This window comes from Populus nigra, chromosome 15 (assembly GCF_951802175.1).
Source record: "Populus nigra chromosome 15, ddPopNigr1.1, whole genome shotgun sequence".
In the NCBI taxonomy this organism is placed as follows: Eukaryota; Viridiplantae; Streptophyta; class Magnoliopsida; order Malpighiales; family Salicaceae; genus Populus; species Populus nigra.
The window spans coordinates 3,021,981-3,035,102 of record NC_084866.1 but is presented as its reverse complement, the minus strand read 5'-3'; the positions used below and the strand labels follow the sequence as shown (position 1 = coordinate 3,035,102).

The following is a 13,122-nucleotide window of genomic DNA, read 5'->3' as shown; positions in this document are numbered from 1 at the left end:
AAAATTTTGGAAGCATGTTGATCAATTTGATGTTTTTTAATGCAAATTTATGGTTCATTCAAGTATGTTTTGGCATATAGATGTTAAAAATATCAAATTTTGAATCCAAATAGCATGAATATGTTTATTGTTTAGCTTTGGTAGTTTTGAACTTTGAAACTTCATACATGTTATTGATGATTTGATGTTATTTGTTAGTTCTTTAGATTCAACAATACTTAGTATTGGTAATGTGGTTTGTGAGGACCAAAAGCAGTGTGTTTAGAGGCCTAGAAGGTTATTTCCGGGGTTTGACAATGTTGGGTATATCTAAGCATTTTTCTAGGTTCTAAGGCAGTGTTCTTGGGAAGAATATTGCCTTAACTCCATGATTTGAATCAGTCTTAGTTTAATGTTTTGCACTAAATCATTTGAGTAACTTGTCTAGTACATAATCTAGAGTTTATTTGCATCAATAACAAGTTTATGAGAGGTTTTGACCTTACGATTTCTATTTTGAACCGAAACTTATTTTGACAAAATTGTGTTGATTATTTGATAGTTGAAGTGAATGAATCTTAGATTAGGGATCTTTGCATGATTTCTAGCATGTCTATGTCTTTTTTTATTGTATCTGATCTGATTTAGTATCCACGTTGTTGGGTTTATCTTGGGTGTTCTTCGCGTTTATGAGTTGTTCTTGCATTTTATTTATAAAAAGGATGAAAAATGTTTTTTAGCATTGTGTTTAGAAAACTTTTGTGCTTTTTTTTTAGAATTTACAATAAGTTTGTAATAAATATATACTAAATTAGCAAACCCTAATAATTCAGTATAAACTCTTTAATGATGACATTTGTAAAAATAGAATTTATATCTTGTTGTCTTTTTTCATGGTTAAAAACCTTTTCCCGAAAATAATTCTAGAAAATTATTTATTTCATATATTAGTCCTTATTACACAATTTGATGAAACTGACATCACCACCACAATAGAGGGTAACCATATATATTTTTCCCTTTTCATCTAGCTTGTTCATCATTCTATCCACACCCTTCTAAAACACAAAGAAACTCTATCAATAGTTTTGTGCATCTTTAAATTTGAAACATAGTGAGATTCATCTTTGGACTTTGAAACCAAGCCCAACAAAATTATTCCACAATTCAAAAAGAAACTCTATTAATAGTTTTATATATCCCTATATTTGAAAGTGATCTTATTAACAAAAAATTCTTTTTGAGAATTTATTTGAATTCTTCTAGAAAAATCCTAATAAAGGATGTAAAAAATATTGCCTCTAAATAAATATTTCTTAGATAGTTAGGAATTCTCTCTATATTTTATTTTAATATAGAAATATCAATGGAGAAAATAATTGTCTTCTTGATTTTCTAACTAAAGAATTCACACAAAGATCACAAACTAAAGGCGAATCAGAGGTCTCTAGAATTTAAAAGATCTCTCAATCCTTGGCATATTAAAGAAACACTTACAGTCTCTTCTAATAAAGAAGAAGACTCTAAATTGTCCAAAAAAGCTCATAAGCTAGCCCTTCCTTCTGTTAATGACAAGGAAAATCTAACCCTTTCATTCCACAAAATATTTTTAGCATTTATAGGATTTAAAAAATTTTGGTTTCTTCTTCAACTCTAAAAAAGTGGTTGCATTGCTCTTATCAGAGCACTTTCTCGCATCACATGAAAAAAAATAGAGCTATTTATTACCAATAGCTACTATTAGACACAAGACCAATCTTTTTCCAACAATTCCTAGAAGAAAAAAAGGAGAAAAAAGGCTGGGCTTATTCTAAGTTCATAATTAAAGAAATTATTACTTTTGATTAATGGGGCCCTAATCTCCACACATTTAAATTTCTTGTTAACTTCCAATTTTCCCTAAAAACTTACAATTACTTTGACTATTTCAATGTGTAAAAAGAATCCCCAACATATGATAACAATGTTGGTTCATCAAGTCTCAGTTATCTCAAAAATCTCAAGTCTGTTCTAGAATGGTTTTAAAGTTAGTAAGTTGGTGCTAGAAATATGGAGCCTTCCCAATCCAAATGCTAGTTTCCATAAAACTCTTTTTGAAAAAATATATTAAGACTAATAAGTTTATTTTAAAGCTTGTCAGTTTTATAAGCCATTTCCAATCCCCTAGATAGCCAAGTGGGATTATCAAGTTTTATATCGACAGGAAAACAAATTTGCCTTCACACATACTACCTCAATCCTTATGAAGAGAAAACTTATCAAATGATGGGATAAATTTAATTTTTTAATGATCTAAGAGCTTTTCATAGAGAGCATCAATCCTCTCTATAAAGCTCAAGATCCCCATACTTTAAAGAACTTTTTCAAAGACCTTTTCCTCATCTTCAAAGTAAGAGCTCACGAAATAGCTTTTTAAAGACCTTTTTTCTCATTCAGAATAGGTTTCAGTCGAGTTTTTACACTTATTTTTTTAGATAACCAATCCCTTTAGTTTTTTGAAATTCAATTTTAGTATCAAACTTCATTCCCTAATTTTTCAGTCCTTTTTATTATGAGAGGAGAGAGAGAGAGAGAAGCTTGTTAGATTCCGGTGTAAAGAGAGAAATTTATCCTTGACGATGTTCCAAATCACTAAAATAATTGATTTTGGTTTCAATGGGTTCCATTTCATGAGGGGAGTTTGACCTAGGTATTTTTGTTCCTTTTCCTTACCCAATGAGGTAAATTTCACCACAAGAATCATTTTGGCTTCGGGTTGCTTTTGGTTTTTTGAGTTATTTTTTGCATTTTTTTGTGGCCATGTATAGATTTATCAAGATGTTTGAGGTGTTTTCTGAGTGTTTTGGGTAAAATATTTGTTGAAAAATATTTTTTAAATTAAAAAAACCTAAACCCTTAATTTTTCAATGACCTTTATTGTTGGAATTTGTAAAAAGCAGACAACACGTCGTTTGCTGTTTTTTTTTAAGAGCGAACAACAAGTCATACACCTCTTAAAAAAAAAACAGGCCCAAGTGTGTGGGCTAGGTTGTAAGACCCATGTATCTGGGCTCTTTTTTTTTTCCCTATTGGTTCAAAAGGACTAGATAAAACAAACCATTGAACCCAATTGAGTCAATTATCAAGATAGCAGGTTTAATGGGTTAATTCATGACATCTGGGGTGTTATTTGCTTTTCTTTTTTGTTTAATGCTTTTTATATCCCTAAATTTTTTTTAAAAATACAATTTCATCATTTGTTATCGATAATTTATTTTTTATTTATATAACTTGAACCTAAAAGAATACAATTTCATCATTTGTTGTCAATGATCTACCTTTGCTATCTCAACCCCACGTGCCTATCACGGTTTTTTTTACTTTGATAAACATATTATTTCGTACAAAAAAATATCATGCGCTTTATTATTTTATAATTAAATGAAAAATAATTTTTGAGATAAAAAATATATTGAATTTGATGACGTGTATAATTTTCTTTGCGAGTTTGCTTGATTGACTCAAGTTCACTATGTTTTTCTTCAACATTTAGTTCATTCAGAATTGAGCTTTTCAATTTGTCTTTTCAAAATTATCCTCATAAGGTTCGTAAGTCAGCCTAAGTGGATCAAATATTTTTCCATCTCAGTATTTGATCGAAATATTATTCAATTCATGGTCAAAATTTATTTCTATTTTAAAAGACATGTTACTAATTTCTATACATTTTTTTGTGCTAAAAAATATTCTTCCTATGACCTGCGGCATAGTGCGGGCCAATGAGCTAGTCCTCTACTAAAATTGGTAGACATTACATAGTTTTTTTTTATTTTTTAATTTTTTTAATTTTATTTATTAGGTGGTTCAATAGAGATAGTGCTTTAACTCTTAAATCTCAAATATAAATCCCTGTTTTATTTTATTAGACGGTCCAAGTTATACAATAAGAGATAGTCCTTCCTTTTTGAAATCTTTCAATTCTAAATTAAAAAATCCCTATTGCACTCTATCCAGAATGGAGCTAAAATCTAAGGCGAAATCCTAAATCTTACAATCATATCTTTAAAATGTTGCTATATAGAATACCAAAGCCCAACAAATAAAATGGGGAACCTCCTTAAAATTAGCTACAAAATGCGTTGAACTCTAGAACTGTTTTTCATTCTCCGTTGCTTATTGCAAGGTTTCAGCTAGAGGGTGTTTTTGAAACATTTCAACTGAAGTTTTTAATAAATTTTTTAAAATAAAAAAAAAATTATTTTAATATTACTTTAAAAATCAATCATTACAACTATCTCAACCATCAATTATATCATTGTGATAATTGCCAGGACAAGTTACAAGATGCAAATAATGTGACAGTCTCATAGTCTCTTAACCAGTCCGTACTCACTGTTTGCAATTGTCAAGAAAGCAGGCAAATATGTTCCTGCGTTGAGAGGAAAGAAGTCAGAAAAACACCATCCCTTGTTCCACCCTCGGGATAATCAAGAGAACAAACAGTACACAGCAGTCCGTGAGGTGACTGAAGAATCAACCTTGTCAGTCTGGATGCCGAAGGGTAATAAATATTCACACGAGCCCTAAACTCTTGAATTCAATAAACCACCTCCTCGGTTTGCATTTTCAATCACTCATTAACTATAAAGATAAAAGGGTAGGGGGGGGGGGGGGGGATTGAGAGATGTCTTCCAAGAAGATGTCCAATTTAAAACTGTTGAAAAAAATCCAAACTCATAGATTCAACCTGATTGAGAGCATCAGTTTTTTTTTTTTTTTGCCTCTACACAAAGAATGTACATGATTTCCAAACAAAACCCAAATAAGGGACCCGAAAGAGACCAATTGAACATATATATTGAAATTAAGGGGGGGAAATGGAAAAGAAGAAGCAACTTCATGAAGAAAAATATTTAAAATAAAAATGCAACCAATCATGTTATCACAAGCCACCAGCTCTCCCAGGAGTGGATTTTCCTGGCTTGAATTTTGAAATATCTACTAGGTCTCCAAATAGCTTATCCTCTGGCTTGGAAGGCTTACCAGACGGCACATAAGGAGTTGTTGAGACCTGGTAAGATGAGTTTCTCAGGCCATAGTCATCTCTAACAGATACTCCATTCATTCGCTGTTCAAGGTACTGCGTCCCTTGCTGCAAACCATACCCATATCCAGCCATTTGGTTGCCGTACATTTGTTGAGGATACATAGAGGCCATCGGCCCAGCTTGCATTGGTTGTGGATACATACCCATGTACTGCCCTCCCTGCATTGCATGAGGATTCATGCCTAAAAACTGATTGCTTGGTGCACTCTGATTATTAACTGCAGGCAAATGGCCGGTTGTGATTGGCTGCATGTACATACCCACCTGTTCATTACCCCCTGGTTGAGGCCCTTGAGGGTGCATACCACTAGGCAGTGGTTGTGAATGCGTGACAGCCATCTGAGTAACTTGCATTGATTGAGGGTATTGAGCGCCTGTCACTGGGCTTGCGTCTGCTGGCTGAGCTTCCCAAGGAGGTGGAGGCAGTGATCCACCATTTTGAGCACCTTTAAACATCCCAAGGTCAAAGCTTCATGAATTTTAATGCAATAGTAGTATAGAGTAAACCTTATTCACTAAAACGAAGCAAAACTAAGAGTCTTAAAAGCCAAGAATAAGGATTTTTATTTCACATGAACAAAAATTAATTTGAAAATAGAGGCGTGCGTACCATAAACAGGTGAGGCCGGCTGCTGTTGCTGCTGGGGAAGATGTCCATTCCATGCAGGACCAGAGGCTTGCATGTATACTGACTGCTCATATCGTGGTGATCCCATATTAGGGGCATTTCCATTCCTGTAAACACCAGCATCTGGTGTTTGAAAATTCTGTTGCTGTTGGAATTGTGGAGTCAAAGAATTGGTTGGTCCAGCAAGATTGGTAGCCTGCATATTGACTGCATTTGGAGCATTGTTACCATCAGAAAACATGTCAAAAAGAACAAGTGCATTCTGCTGTGACAGAGGTGTGGTTGCCTGTGCTTCTCCAACAGGAACAAGAGCCAGAGTCTCGGCCTTTGGTGAGTTATAATCATCACCACTCAACAGGTCCACTTTGGTATTGGCTGCTGCCGGAGTAGTTGGAGCATTAGTTGCAGGAGGTGCAGGGAGCAACAACTGGTTTAGTGTTTGAGCCCCTGCACTAGAATTTGAGGTTGATCTGCAGAAAAATTCACTCACGGCTCAAATAATATAAATCTCAAAATAGAATTTTACAAGTCTAAACTTTCAGCTTCAACTTTGAGTTATAAATTCAAAAAATATTAAACAATTTTCATACACCATTTTGACTTGACCAGTTCAGAATTTCATGCCAACACTGATTCTTTTTCTTGGGGGGTGTTGGTTGGAACCTTATGTTTCACAAACTAATCTTAAGGCTGTCAAATGATTATCAAATGTGTTACTCCATAAGTAATTCTTCGATTTATGAATTCCATATCCCCAAAATCATTGGTTAATTTTAGCAGGCAAGTAAAGCACAATACATCTAACCAGACTCATAACCTGTCCCAGGGAAGCTCAACCTCACAACCACAAACACATAATCCTAAAAGCCTAGCATAACAGACAATGCACTTCCAACACAAAGAAAATAAAAATAACAAAAACTTTGGCAATAAGATGACAACACACCATCAACAAACAACCAGCATGATTGGATGAGAGCTTAGGCCATCAAAACACTTTAATTAAGGCCATCAATTCATGTATAATTCATACTGCTGATCTGGTCAATTTCTATAGATATGGAACAGTTCGAATAAATTTGCTTACCCCCCATCAGGCTGCTTGCCCTTATTATCTCCAGTATCAACTAGAGGAGCACCAATATCTACAAGTGCTCCACTAGATTCAGCTTTCAGTTTTTCATCCTGGACTGGAACAGGAGTTCCTGAAGAAATGGATTCGTGCCTGGCAAGTACTCGCTGCAAGTCATCATTCAATGCTAATCCTTGACACAGTAGTGATTCATCCCTGAAAAAGACAGTTCAAATTACCATGCGAAATATGTCAACAGAATTCCACCTTGCATTTGATAGAGATAGCGGGTTCAAAAACCCAATATTCAGAACCACCTCATCTCATTCTATTTGTTATGCAAATGACTAATCTGGTGAACTAGATAGTCACTCCAATGTTGATTTGGCAATAACAGGCACAACCACTGACAGGCATCTTGCCCCACTCATGAAGATTTACCTAATGCAGTGAGACCTATGCAAACCCGCTCAGCATCAGTTCAGTCATTATCTCACAACAAAACATCACATCATGCCATTAAGTTTAGAAGTTATCATGTCCTCCTTAGATTCAAAAAATAGATTTGCAACTCCAGGACATCAGAATCCTGTCAAACACTAAAACAAACCTGACTCTAATGCCCTCCTCACCCTGATAAAGTAAACAAAGATTTGTTGGCTGTTGATTTATAATTCTATTAATTTAGAAATTTACACGGTTTTGGAAATATTATTTAGGATTTGTACTATTTTCGACTTCACTGTTACTGGGACTATTTATTATTTAATCTTAAGAAGGATTTCGCTGTTACCTTGTCCTAATTGACCCCAATTGCTATGGAAATCCATGACAAGAGCATTTTCAAAACTAGGACGAACTGCCAAACATTATAGAAGGAAACAAAATAAGAAAAAGGAGGAATGGAACTTACGTGGTTGAATTAACAAGATGTACCACTCTTTGCTTGTATGTACGACATTGATCCACTAGGTCAACAATAACCTCCTGCCTAATCCCCTGCAAATTGAGAAGAAAAAAGTACCAGTTTCAGAATTGAATTGAAGACGAGCTTAAGAATCTTGATTCAAATCGAACTAGTTTACATCTGAGTATAAGAAGTTTATGCGCTTGATAACATGCAATTTATACATTTAAGAACTAATATCTGCACCAAAATCAAAATGAAAATTTGTTGACTTTAAGCTAGCCCGCAATAAGTTTTTAACTACCCAGGGATTGGAAATGTACCAGTTTAAGAATTGAAGATGAGCTTAAGATCTTGATTCTCATAGAACTAGTTTACATGTGAGTGTGAGAAGTTAAAGCACTTGATTGCAATTTATACATTTAAGAACAAATATCTGCACCAAAATCAAATTGAAAATTTGTTGACTTTAAGCTAGCCCGCCACAAGTTTTTAACTACCCAGGGATTGGAAATGTACCTCTTTGTTCCTTGGATCTAATGCATTTAGCATCTCTGATAGAACATCCATTATACCCCGAGCATTTTGAATTTCTGTCAAGCTAGCGAAAAGAACTTCAAATTAAAACAAAACACGCATCTTAAATAATCCCTGAATACAACCACACCACAAGGGATAAAATAAATGTAATGCAACCACCATGACTAAGCAGAATGAACGACTAGTTCATTTTCTAAATATCCTAACAAAAGTTGGATATTTAGAACATACCTCAAGGTTGGGAACTCTGACTCTGCTGGAGATTCAGCTGCTCCTTGTGGATACTCAATATTGCGCAGATTTTGAGGATACGATGACAAAGGCTGTGTTTGTGGAGGTGTAAATAGAGGTGCAGAACTCTCAGACCTGGGAGGGAATACTGCCCCAGCACGCTGATATAGAGTAATTCACTTAGAGACGCAAACCAAACAGGCCACATTATGATAATTGGGAGTGCTTGTGCAACAGAATATTGGCAATGAAATGGAAAAGCCATGCTTGTTTAATGATTCATAATGAAATGAACAACAAATTGTTCAGCTATGCAAACTAGAATCAATATGGCTGAAAGGAACATCAAAGGAGACGCACCAACAACTCTTGGTATGCAGCATAATATTGCGGATATCTTGCCCTTGCACCACCAAAAGCTTCTTGCCAAGTATCGACCAGAACCAATATCTTCTCTTTGACATGAAGGTCAGGCTACAATTAAGCATATCAAAAACTATGAACAATTTTTACAAAGGGATAAAATTACAAGATGGGTTAGCAACCAAATTGTCCAAAACAGTCTCACCTTTTTCTTAGCTATTCTGACCATCTCATGAAGAAGATCTTTCTCTGCCACATGCATATGTACAATGTCCCCACAGTTCTTTATGATTGTTTCTAACAGCTAGAGGCGCCCAGACCAAAATTGAAACAAACTTAGTCCTCTGGAAACAGAGATGTTAAGAAATGACAAGAAAAGTGACAGAGTTACTCTATGATAAAACCGGGGCGTACAATTTATACTAAATTAATAGCAGCCAAGATAAATTTACTAGCTTCTATACTTGACCAAACCACCACTCTCAAAAAGAGAATTACAGTATACAAGCTAGTTTGACTTCATTTTCCAATATCATACCAAGTCAAAAAAACAAAATGAATCTCAGACCAAACCTGAATTCGCCCAATACAATCAGATCTCACCTTTCTACCTCAATCAAACACGCCATAATACCCTACTTAAGAAATTGACAAATTTGTACATTGGATTGCCACTGCACTTGCTCATATTCTAAAACACACAACCCTCTCCCGATAAAACCTAGCATTAATGCAGTTACCCTTTTAGAAAATAAAAAATGGTAAGCAGAACCCTGATGAAACCAGCATGCTAAAAACTATATTGCACTTGTATCACAAAAACCGAATAAAGTATAACTGATATCAAGGCGTCGCGAAGCTTACTGTTAGGGAAAGTAGCTGAACTTTTGAATTCCTACTACCAAGTTTCTTCTTTATTCCCTTGACAACATCCTTCGCTTGCCTGATAATCCAAACCAAACCAAAAACTTCCAAACTTAAGCAATCTTAACAAGTTCTTAGTGTTTAGCATAGCCAAAACCTAGCTAAATCCATAAAACCTACATTTAGATTGAGAAGAAGCAGGATTTTTTAATTTATTAAAAATGAATATAAAACAAGAGACATTAACAAACCTTAAAAAATTATCACACATTTCAAAATATATAAACTTTCTCGTCAATTAATCAGAATTGACTGTTCGATCAAATTCACTTGAGTCGTAGCAAATTATCGAACGGAGAAAATAAATTATCCAAAGCAGAAACAAACTAGGAAAAAAAGCAATTAATTACAAAAAAAAAAACTCAAAAGAGAAATAAAGAGAGAAGAATCAAGTGCGGCGCATACGAAGGGTCGCGATTGCATATATCACAGATCTCGATATTCATAGCCCAATCAGGCCCGATCAGCATATCGCTCGTGGCTCTTTCCACCATAGCATTCACCATCTCTGCTTTTTCTGTTTTTTTTTTTATCAAAATTCCTTCCACCGGACACCACTTTCCTGACGAGATCGCTACTCAATTCCGGCGCCTAAATTCCGGTAAATAACCTAACGCACTCTCTCTCTGTTTGGTGTTTCCCCCCTTCCCTCTAACTCTCTAGATCATTTCTTAATCGAAAGGTTTCTCTCTTGAAAGTTTCTCTCTAACAGAAAAAACAAATAAAATAGTTTGTTTTATTTTATTTATTTTTGTATAATTGTTTTCTTTTTTAAATTTTCCTTATTTTTGTTTTGTATTTTTCCAGTTTTTCAATTGAATTATTTGGGGAGGTGGGTTTTAAAAATGGCTGGCCATTAAGATGATGACACGCGTGGGAAGCGGTGACATAATTTAGTGGAGGTAAACTACATTATGACCCTGCAAGATCTTATAATATTCCGATTCGGGTCCTTTTTTTAAACTTCCTATTATTAATCCAATTATTATGGTACTCAAGAGAAATTTAATGCAATTTATGTCCATTCCATATAATGTTAAACAAAATATTTTCCATTTTTTCTTATTTTTCTTGCATTTTTTCTTTCCATTTTTCATATCTGTCATAATTTTTTTCAAAATCTTTGAATTTGAAAACAAACAACAACAACAACAACAATAATAATAATATATAATATATGTGATAATTTTTTTCAAAATCTTTGAATTTGAAAATAATAATAATAATAATAAGTAGGTTTAATCACATTAGTATGTGTAATTTAGTGATAAAATAATTTTTTTATTTGGAATTTTGTGTTGTGTGTTTGATACACATACACGGGGTGTATTATGTTAGATTTTAGACTATTGTGCATCATTTAGATTTTTTTAATTTCACTATTTTACAATTATATTGAATTTCTACTACTCATTAACTAAAATTATTTATAACAAAATCATGTGATATAATATAATGATTAAATGATTTAGTATAATATATAAATAAAAAAATATTATTATTCAAAGCATGTCCATAAAACTCTCTCATCTAGTAAGGTATAATTTATAAAACATCTAATTATTATTCTAAAATATAAGAGAAACAAATAAAAAAAAAAGACAGAATCGAAGATATAAACAAAACTTTGTTTAGTAATGGTGCATCAGATATAATAGAAAATAGAGACGGTGATTTTGTTTTAACTATAAAGACAAGAATCCATTTGAGTCTACTTGATAATTTTTATTTTTTTATTTTTAGATTTTTGAGGCGTTTTAAGTTATTTAGTTTCTTGTATATTTTTTTTAATATCTCAATGTGTATTACATTTCTATGTGGGTTTTTCAGTAAATTGAATGATAACTATATAGCAGTCAAAGGTTAAATTAAAACATATTGTAAATTAGATGGTTAAATAAATAATTATCATATAATAGAGACTGAAATGGAATATTCTTAAAATATACAAGGGCTATAATACGCTTATTCTTTAGATGCCGCGTTGATCGGCCGACCATTCACAATCTAACGGTTTTTTTTTTATCGTTTATGCGGTGATTTCTACGGGGTTTTGGGCCATTGTGAAAGGAGCATTGAATTAACCCACCTGTTGCACGTTGATGAGAGTTACATGCTGTTGAATGACAACATATTATGAGTATTTTCTAATGATTAATATTGTAGTAAAGTATTTTTATTTATAAATATATTAAAATAATAATAATAATAATTTTTTAAATTTTATTTTTAACATTACCACATTAAAATAATTTAAAAATTTTAAACATATATTTTTAAAAAAACATGATCACGAGATGTTTTAGTGTATTAATATTCCATTGAACACCATTGAAGACAATAATAATAATAATAAATAATAAATAAAGAACACAATCGAAATCACGAGGAAATGTAAAATTGGGAAACGGTAAAGGAAATTAGTGAAAAAAATGAGTATATAGAGAAAAGGGATAAGATTTAAAAGGTTAAAAAAGAATGAATGATTTGATTTGATGTGCAGACCAAAGCGTGGTTACCAATGTGTTCGATTTTGGCTGGATTATATTAATCAAATCTTTTTTCAATAATAGTGATTAATTTTCTCATTGATTTTTTACGAGCTTCAACCTTTTTTTTAATTTTAATCATTTTTCAAGTATGCATGAGTTTTTGGAAACGGTTATACTTATATTTTAAAAAATTTTAGAAATTATATTTTATTAAAAATTAATTTTTTATATATAATTTAGATCATTTTAATACAATAATCTCAAAAATAATTTTTAAAAAATAAATCAATATTATTTTTACATAAAAACACTTTAAAAAACAACCGCAACTATACTACAAATAGTTTCGGGTTTTTTATTAAAATACTACAATTTAGTAAAAGATTTCAGTATATAAACATAAAACAAATTGGAAAATAACTATTATTTTAAATAAATTACTTTATAGTTCAAGGTGTTGAATAATTGATAAATAAGATTAACTTAATTATTTTACCTAGGCTGCACGAATAAGGTGATAATCCCTTGTTCCTCACTAGCCCCATCTCCTCTCCTTGTCTTAACAAACGAAATAGCCATAAAAATCCGTTTTGATTTTGAGGTTGGTTCTCATGAAATCATGGACTTCTCCTCTAACTCGACTCCATTAAGTTTTTATTTGATACTACGGTTTAAATAGAGCTTAAAAATAATCTTTTTAATATTTTCAAGTTATTTTTATATATTGGTGTCAAAAATAAGTTTTTAAAAATAAAAAAATATCATTTTAATATATTTTTAAATGAAAAAATACTTTAAAAAACAATCTTTATCGTATTTCGAAGTATTTCTTAAGTATATCAATCATTAGTGAGTCTCTTTAAAATTTTAATGAAATATTCTTCTTTATGAGGTTATGAT

General features: G+C 32.4%; 1 protein-coding gene across 2 annotated transcripts; it reads right to left on the bottom strand.

Annotated features, from left to right (window-relative positions):
• Positions 1 to 4,647: 4,647 nt before the first annotated feature.
• Positions 4,648 to 10,465, bottom strand: LOC133674493 (TOM1-like protein 9). 2 transcript variants are annotated; one of them, XM_062095619.1, is made up of 10 exons: positions 10,136 to 10,465; positions 9,671 to 9,749; positions 9,012 to 9,110; positions 8,804 to 8,917; positions 8,444 to 8,604; positions 8,192 to 8,273; positions 7,679 to 7,764; positions 6,781 to 6,981; positions 5,676 to 6,163; positions 4,648 to 5,511 (listed from the first exon to the last, which is right to left on the bottom strand). In XM_062095619.1, exons 1-10 carry the CDS (start codon positions 10,234 to 10,236, stop codon positions 4,901 to 4,903), a joined length of 2,022 nt encoding a protein of 673 aa, XP_061951603.1. In that variant the 5' UTR covers positions 10,237 to 10,465; the 3' UTR covers positions 4,648 to 4,900. The 2 variants fall into 2 exon arrangements, with proteins under 2 accessions (XP_061951603.1, XP_061951604.1); XM_062095620.1 differs by lacking the exon at positions 10,136 to 10,465 and having other exon boundaries at positions 9,012 to 9,150.
• Positions 10,466 to 13,122: the final 2,657 nt, after the last annotated feature.